The sequence below is a fragment of the Salvelinus alpinus genome, chromosome 4 (genome assembly GCF_045679555.1).
Source record: "Salvelinus alpinus chromosome 4, SLU_Salpinus.1, whole genome shotgun sequence".
In the NCBI taxonomy this organism is placed as follows: Eukaryota; Metazoa; Chordata; class Actinopteri; order Salmoniformes; family Salmonidae; genus Salvelinus; species Salvelinus alpinus.
In genome coordinates, this window is record NC_092089.1 from 24121224 (window position 1) to 24130447 (window position 9224).

Sequence of the window (9224 nt, forward strand, 5' to 3'; positions counted from 1 at the left end):
ACGCTCTTATTCAGAGAGACTTACAGTAGTGAGTCATTTAGCAGACACTCTTATCCAGAGAGACTTACAGTAGTGAGTCATTTATCAGACGCTCTTATCCAGAGAGACTTACAGTAGTGAGTCATTTATCAGACGCACTTATCCAGAGAGACTTACAGTAGTGAGTCATTTATCAGACGCTCTTATCCAGAGAGACTTACAGTAGTGAGTCATTTATCAGACGCTCTTATCCAGAGAGACTTACAGTAGTGAGTCATTTATCAGACTCTCTTATCCAGAGAGACTTACAGTAGTGAGTCATTTAGTAGATGCTCTTATCCAGAGAGACTTACAGTAGTGAGTCATTTAGTAGACGCTCTTATCCAGAGAGATTTACAGTAGTGAGTCATTTAGTAGACGCTCTTATCCAGAGAGACTTACAGTAGTGAGTCATTTAGTAGACACTCTTATCCAGAGAGACTTACAGTAGTGAGTCATTTAGTAGACGCTCTTATCCAGAGAGACTTACAGTAGTGAGTCATTTATCAGACGCTCTTATCCAGAGAGACTTACAGTAGTGAGTCATTTAGCAGACGCTCTTATCCAGAGAGACTTACAGTAGTGAGTCATTTAGTAGACGCTCTTATCCAGAGAGACTTACAGTAGTGAGTCATTTATCAGACGCTCTTATCCAGAGAGACTTACAGTAGTGAGTCATTTAGCAGACGCTCTTATCCAGAGAGACTTACAGTAGTGAGTCATTTAGTAGATGCTCTTATCCAGAGAGACTTACAGTAGTGAGTCATTTAGTAGATGCTCTTATCCAGAGAGACTTACAGTAGTGAGTCATTTATCAGACGCTCTTATTCAGAGAGACTTACAGTAGTGAGTCATTTAGCAGACGCTCTTATCCAGAGAGACTTACAGTAGTGAGTCATTTAGCAGACACTCTTATCCAGAGACTTACAGTAGTGAGTCATTTATCAGACGCTCTTATTCAGAGAGACTTACAGTAGTGAGTCATTTAGTAGATGCTCTTATCCAGAGAGACTTACAGTAGTGAGTCATTTATCAGACGCTCTTATCCAGAGAGACTTACAGTAGTGAGTCATTTAGTAGATGCTCTTATTCAGAGAGATTTACGGTAGTGAGTGCATACATTTTCATACTGGTCCTCTGTGGGAATTGAACCCACAACCCTGGCGTTGCGAGCGCCATGTTCTACCAACTAAGCTACACGGGACAGAGCAGATTTCTCGGATTGGTTCATATGAGAATATTTGTGTTTCAGGATGTGGGTCTGGCACTAAGAACACTCCTGGCCACAGTGGATGAAACAATCACGTTACTTCCAGCTAGCACACACAGAGAGGTACGTTAACCAGGCATGGGCCATTTCTGATCCAGTACTATGTTAGTCCCCTCTGCCTTCTCTTATACAGGTCATTTTGTTTTAATTAGTTACATAATACTGGAATATATGCACCCTGTTCATTCACTGAACCTATTTCTATTTTATCTCTCAATATATTATAATAATAATAATATATGGAACATTTATGTTTTAATCAAGTACTATCTTATCTTAAAGGTGGAGATGGCCCAGAAGCTGTTGAACTCTGACCTGGCGGAGCTGATCAACAAGATGAAGCTGGCCCAGCAGTACGTCATGACCAGCCTGCAGCAGGACTACAAGAAACAGATGCTGACGGCCGCCCACGCCCTGGCCGTAGACGCCAAGAACCTTCTAGACGTCATCGACCAGAGCCGGCTCAGGATGTTGGGCCAGGCCCGGCCGCCACCTCACTAGCGCTGGGGGAGGAGGGTGTGGATGAACTGACTCAACTCAAAGCTTCTGGCTGAATGACTGTCTGGACAGATGGAAGCCGTGTGGGGGCGTCCTTGGGTTTGTTCACCTGTTCTGTCATGTCTAATCAGTGATTACTTCAAGGAAGGGAGGAATGAGGAAGATTGCACTGTGAAGGAATTTGAACGGGGCACTGCTTCTACAGGACCGTCATATGGACTGGACTCCAGGGGCATCACCAGGCAGACTAGCGACCACTCTGACCCTCACTCCCCAACACACCACTCCTTTTTATAGACTTGGAATCTTTGAAGAGTTATTTTATTTTATGCTGCACCGATTTGTGTCGGCTGACTAACTGTGAATTCCTACAGTCCCAGATTTCATCTGAAGAAGAATCAGGAGGCACACTTCAGAAACTGCTCCCCCCAGAGGACATATGGAGGATGACGTGGACAACAGAACTGAACTGGAACCTATATGCTTTAGTAGACAGAACACTGAACTCCTCACACTACGTCTAACATGTCTGTTTCATTGTTAACACTTGTCACAAGCTCAATAGTGATTCATGGAGGATCACAAACACTGGGATATATTTTGTCTTGGCTCAGTCGGCCATCTTGTCAAATAGGAGAAAATAACGGATTAAATAAAATGATGACAAAAAGCCAAAGCTGTGACAGTGCTTTCCTGTGCTTATGAATGACAGCCAAAGCTGTGACAGTGCTTTCCTGTGTTTACGAATGACAGCCTAAGCTGTGACAGTGCTTTCCTGTGTTTACGAATGACAGCCTAAGCTGTGACAGTGCTTTCCTGTGTTTATGAATGACAGCCAAAGCTGTGACAGTGCTTTCCTGTGTTTACGAATGACAGCCAAAGCTGTGACAGTGCTTTCCTGTGTTTACGAATGACAGCCAAAGCTGTGACAGTGCTTTCCTGTGTTTACGAATGACAGCGCTTTCCTGTGTTTACGAATGACATACAAAGCTGTGACAGTACTTTCCTGTGTTTACGAATGACAGACAAAGCTGTGACAGTGCTTTCCTGTGTTTACGAATGACAGCCAAAGCTGTGACAGTGCTTTCCTGTGTTTACGAATGACAGCCTAAGCTGTGACAGTACTTTCCTGTGTTTACGAATGACAGACAAAGCTGTGACAGTGCTTTCCTGTGTTTACGAATGACAGCCTAAGCTGTGACAGTGCTTTCCTGTGTTTACGAATGACAGCCAAAGCTGTATCAGTACTTTCCTGTGTTTACGAATGACAGACAAAGCTGTGACAGTGCTTTCCTGTGTTTACGAATGACAGCCTAAGCTGTGACAGTGCTTTCCTGTGTTTACGAATGACAGACAAAGCTGTGACAGTGCTTTCCTGTGTTTACGAATGACAGACAAAGCTGTGACAGTGCTTTCCTGTGTTTACGAATGACAGACAAAGCTGTGACAGTGCTTTCCTGTGTTTACGAATGACAGACAAATCTGTGACAGTGCTTTCCTGTGTTTACGAATGACAGACAAAGCTGTGACAGTACTTTCCTGTGTTTACGAATGACAGACAAAGCTGTGACAGTGCTTTCCTGTGTTTACGAATGACAGACAAAGCTGTGACAGTACTTTCCTGTGTTTACGAATGACAGACAAAGCTGTGACAGTACTTTCCTGTGTTTACGAATGACAGACAAAGCTGTGACAGTACTTTCCTGTGTTTACGAATGACAGACAAAGCTGTGACAGTACTTTCCTGTGTGTACGAATGACAGACAAAGCTGTGACAGTACTTTCCTGTGTTTACGAATGACAGACAAAGCTGTGACAGTACTTTCCTGTGTTTATGAATGACAGACTAAGCTGTGACAGTGCTTTCCTGTGTTTATGAATGACAGACTAAGCTGTGACAGTGCTTTCCTGTGTTTATGAATGACAGACTAAGGATGGTGTAGCATGTCATTTATTTTCCTTATTGGTGTTTAGCTGAATCATTTTTCCAATAGTTTAATAGATTTACATTCATATTTTAAACTTCTCCACATTTCATCAACACATGTTCCCATTTAACACCAACAGGAATGAATGAATACCTTAAAGGGTCATCTCAGCAGTACTTCTCATACTAATCAGCTACTACATAAGTCTTATTCATAGCTTACTGACAAGTTACCATGCTTATCATTTAGGTCTATCTGTGATATTTGCTTAGAAGCGAGAGGACACCTATTGACTGACTTTAACATGTAAAGTCATGATATTGATCTGGATATTGATCTTGGCTACAGCCAGTCCCTAAGCTATTCAACAAGGTGTATTATTCCTCCTGGTTCCCTCACCAGCTTTATCCTCAGTGGTCATGCAAGTGTCATGAGGCTCCAGGCATTGTTTTATGTTCTGATTGCAGTCAGCGTTGGAGGTGAGTGAACTGCATCAATAGCATCTCAGTGCATCGACTGAAATGACATATAAAAATGAAATGATAAACAAATGAAATGACAAACAAATGAATGAATGCATAATGAATTCTCTGTGGAAAGGGATATACTGAGTAGCAGAATAAAGAGAGAGTCTTCATGTTTCTTTCATGAGTTGGATGATCAACTGTAAAAAAAACAACCAAAAAAAACATGTACAACTGTTGTGGAAATTCTAACCAAGTGAGACAGACTGTTATTTCTTCGAACAATCAATCTTTATTAATAAAAATTGCAATAACGAAGCTGGTCAGTTATGCACTCTGAGGTGTAAGGCTTATATAGTCAAACGATCTTATGCAAGCATATACAAAACATGTGATCTTGGTATGTCTCCCGACCCCTCCTGTCTCAGCCTCCAGTATTTATGCTGCAATAGTTTATGTGTCGGGGGGCTAGGGTCAGTCTGTTATATCTGGAGTATTTCTCCTGTCTGTCCTGTGTGAATTTAAGTATGCTCTCTCTAATTCTCTCTCTCTTTTTCTTTCTTTCTTTGTCTCTCACGGAGGACCTGAGCCCTAGGACCATGCCTCAGGACTACCTGGCCTGATGACTCCTTGCTGTCCCCAGTTCACCTGGTCGTGCTGCTGCTCCAGTTTCAACTGTTCTGCCTGCGGCTATGGAACCCTGACCTGTTCCCCGGACGTGCTACCTGTTCCCCGGACGTGCTACCTGTTCCCCGGACGTGCTACCTGTTCCAGACCTGCTGTTTTCAACTCTCTAGAGACAGCAGGAGCGGTAGAGATACTCTGAATGATCGGCTATGAAAAGCCAACTGACATTTATTCCTGAGGTGCTGACCTGTTACACTCACTACAACCACTGTGATTATTATTATTTGACCCTGCTGGTCATATATGAACATTTGAACAGCTTGGCCATGTTCTGTTATAATCTCCACCCGACACAATCAGAAGAGGACTGGCCACCCCTCATAGCCTGGTTCCTCTAGGTTTCTTCCTAGGTTCTGGCCTTTCTAGGGAGTTTTCCCTAGCCACCGTGCTTCTACACCTGCATTGCTTGCTGTTTGGGGTTTTAGGCTGGGTTTCTGTACAACACTTTGTGACATCAGCTGATGTAAGAAGGGCTTTATAAATAAATGTGATTGATTGATGTGTACGTGTGTGGAGAATGAGATGAAACTGGGGTAAAAGATACAGACTAACTGAATTGGTCGTCTCGTTCTACAGCAACAGCTGGTTATTCTAGTCTTCTAGTTAGGTGTGTAAACAACAGCTGGTTATTCTAGTCTTCTAGTTAGGTGTGTAAACAACAGCTGGTTATTCTAGTCTTCTAGTTAGGTGTGTAAACAACAGCTGGTTATTCTAGTCTTCTAGTTAGGTGTGTAAACAACAGCTGGTTATTCTAGTCTTCTAGTTAGGTGTGTAAACAACAGCTGGTTATTCTAGTCTTCTAGTTAGGTGTGTAAACAACAGCTGGTTATTCTAGTCTTCTAGTTAGGTGTGTAAACAACAGCTGGTTATTCTAGTCTTCTAGTTAGGTGTGTAAACAACAGCTGGTTATTCTAGTCTTCTAGTAAGGTGTGTAAACAACAGCTGGTTATTCTAGTCTTCTAGTTAGGTGTGTGTAAACAACATCTGGTTATTCTAGTCTTCTAGTTAGGTGTGTGTAAACAACATCTGGTTATTCTAGTCTTCTAGTTAGGTGTGTGTAAACAACAGCTGGTTATTCTAGTCTTCTAGTTAGGTGTGTGTAAACAACAGCTGGTTATTCTAGTCTTCTAGTTAGGTGTGTAAACAACAGCTGGTTATTCTAGTCTTCTAGTTAGGTGTGTAAACAACATCTGGTTATTCTAGTCTTCTAGTTAGGTGTGTAAACAACATCTGGTTATTCTAGTCTTCTAGTTAGGTGTGTAAACAACAGCTGGTTATTCTAGTCTTCTAGTTAGGTGTGTAAACAACAGCTGGTTATTCTAGTCTTCTAGTTAGGTGTGTAAACAACAGCTGGTTATTCTAGTCTTCTAGTTAGGTGTGTAAACAACAGCTGGTTATTCTAGTCTTCTAGTTAGGTGTGTAAACAACAGCTGGTTATTCTAGTCTTCTAGTTAGGTGTGTAAACAACAGCTGGTTATTCTAGTCTTCTAGTTAGGTGTGTAAACAACAGCTGGTTATTCTAGTCTTCTAGTTAGGTGTGTAAACAACAGCTGGTTATTCTAGTCTTCTAGTTAGGTGTGTAAACAACAGCTGGTTATTCTAGTCTTCTAGTTAGGTGTGTAAACAACAGCTGGTTATTCTAGTCTTCTAGTTAGGTGTGTAAACAACAGCTGGTTATTCTAGTCTTCTAGTTAGGTGTGTAAACAACAGCTGGTTATTCTAGTCTTCTAGTTAGGTGTGTAAACAACAGCTGGTTATTCTAGTCTTCTAGTAAGGTGTGTAAACAACAGCTGGTTATTCTAGTCTTCTAGTTAGGTGTGTGTAAACAACATCTGGTTATTCTAGTCTTCTAGTTAGGTGTGTGTAAACAACATCTGGTTATTCTAGTCTTCTAGTTAGGTGTGTGTAAACAACAGCTGGTTATTCTAGTCTTCTAGTTAGGTGTGTGTAAACAACAGCTGGTTATTCTAGTCTTCTAGTTAGGTGTGTAAACAACAGCTGGTTATTCTAGTCTTCTAGTTAGGTGTGTAAACAACATCTGGTTATTCTAGTCTTCTAGTTAGGTGTGTAAACAACAGCTGGTTATTCTAGTCTTCTAGTTAGGTGTGTAAACAACAGCTGGTTATTCTAGTCTTCTAGTTAGGTGTGTAAACAACAGCTGGTTATTCTAGTCTTCTAGTTAGGTGTGTAAACAACAGCTGGTTATTCTAGTCTTCTAGTTAGGTGTGTAAACAACAGCTGGTTATTCTAGTCTTCTAGTAAGGTGTGTAAACAACATCTGGTTATTCTAGTCTTCTAGTTAGGTGTGTAAACAACATCTGGTTATTCTAGTCTTCTAGTTAGGTGTGTAAACAACAGCTGGTTATTCTAGTCTTCTAGTTAGGTGTGTAAACAACATCTGGTTATTCTAGTCTTCTAGTTAGGTGTGTAAACAACATCTGGTTATTCTAGTCTTCTAGTTAGGTGTGTGTAAACAACATCTGGTTATTCTAGTCTTCTAGTTAGGTGTGTAAACAACAGCTGGTTATTCTAGTCTTCTAGTTAGGTGTGTAAACAACATCTGGTTATTCTAGTCTTCTAGTTAGGTGTGTAAACAACAGCTGGTTATTCTAGTCTTCTAGTTAGGTGTGTGTAAACAACATCTGGTTATTCTAGTCTTCTAGTTAGGTGTGTAAACAACAGCTGGTTACTCTAGTCTTCTAGTTAGGTGTGTAAACAACAGCTGGTTATTCTAGTCTTCTAGTTAGGTGTGTAAACAACATCTGGTTATTCTAGTCTTCTAGTTAGGTGTGTAAACAACAGCTGGTTATTCTAGTCTTCTAGTTAGGTGTGTAAACAGCTGGTTATTCTAGTCTTCTAGTTAGGTGTGTAAACAACAGCTGGTTATTCTAGTCTTCTAGTTAGGTGTGTAAACAACAGCTGGTTATTCTAGTCTTCTAGTTAGGTGTGTAAACAACAGCTGGTTATTCTAGTCTTCTAGTTAGGTGTGTAAACAACAGCTGGTTATTCTAGTCTTCTAGTTAGGTGTGTAAACAACAGCTGGTTATTCTAGTCTTCTAGTTAGGTGTGTAAACAACAGCTGGTTATTCTAGTCTTCTAGTAAGGTGTGTAAACAACAGCTGGTTATTCTAGTCTTCTAGTTAGGTGTGTAAACAACAGCTGGTTATTCTAGTCTTCTAGTTAGGTGTGTAAACAACAGCTGGTTATTCTAGTCTTCTAGTTAGGTGTGTGTAAACAACAGTTGCTTATTCTAGTCTTCTAGTTAGGTGTGTAAACAACAGGATACAGTTTCTCTGATGTAAGCACCTTTTGCTGTCTGCCCAGATGGTGTGGTGTTGCACACCCACAAACACAAACACATACACAAGCAGGAACTTTCTGGAATGCAAGAAGCTATACAGCCTTAAAGAGATCTTGCATTATACAAGCATTAAAGAGGTTTAACCTCCCTTACACAACACAGGGTAGAGCTGTGTTAACTCATCAAACATATCCTTTTGACACTCAGATTCTGATGAAATGTGGGATGATTCTGTTTTCAGTGGGGGTTCACTTGTCGTTTTTGATAAAAAATAAAGTATCTGTTGAAAGAAACCAAGCAGAACATTTGACAGTTGAGGAGATTTCAAATTGGTTAGAACAGGAGGGAACAGCTTCCATTCCCACTGAAAGGTGACTTCAGAGCTGTGTGTCTCAACACTAGCCTGGGTACCACTTCAGAGCTGTGTGTCTCAACACTAGCCTGGGTACCACTTCAGAGCTGTGTGTCTCAACACTAGCCTGGGTACCACTTCAGAGCTGTGTGTCTCAACACTAGCCTGGGTACCACTTCAGAGCTGTGTGTCTCAACACTAGCCTGGGTACCACTTAAGAGCTGTGTGTCTCAACACTAGCCTGGGTACCACTTCAGAGCTGTGTGTCTCAACACTAGCCTGGGTACCACTTCAGAGCTGTGTGTCTCAACACTAGCCTGGGTACCACTTCAGAGCTGTGTGTCTCAACACTAGCCTGGGTACCACTTCAGAGCTGTGTGTCTCAACACTAGCCTGGGTACCACTTCAGAGCTGTGTGTCTCAACACTAGCCTGGGTACCACTTCAGAGCGGTGTGTCTCAACACTAGCCTGGGTACCACTTCAGAGCGGTGTGTCTCAACACTAGCCTGGGTACCACTTCAGAGCTGTGTGTCTCAACACTAGCCTGGGTACCACTGCAGAGCTGTGTGTCTCAACACTAGCCTGGGTACCAGTCTGTTTTTCAGTAGCTAGCATTCCACTCCTAGTAGGGCCTACTCCTTGTCATCACCAAACAATGGAGCTAATACTTATTTAATGACAAGTGGAAATTCAGCATATAACATC

General features: G+C 41.7%; 1 protein-coding gene across 10 annotated transcripts in view; it reads left to right on the forward strand.

The window, feature by feature from the left end:
- Positions 1 to 2462, forward strand: part of ptk2ab (protein tyrosine kinase 2ab) — a 159553-nt gene extending 157091 nt beyond the window's left edge. For all 10 annotated transcript variants that reach the window (XR_011674541.1, XM_071396157.1, XM_071396152.1 and 7 more), the window contains 2 exons: positions 1271 to 1351; positions 1571 to 2462. Coding sequence is in view for 9 of the 10 variants with exons in the window: in XM_071396157.1 (XP_071252258.1) it covers positions 1271 to 1351; positions 1571 to 1789 (300 nt within the window). In the remaining variant the exon portion in view is untranslated. The remainder of the gene's footprint in view (positions 1 to 1270; positions 1352 to 1570) is intronic.
- The last annotated feature ends 6762 nt before the right edge of the window (positions 2463 to 9224 follow it).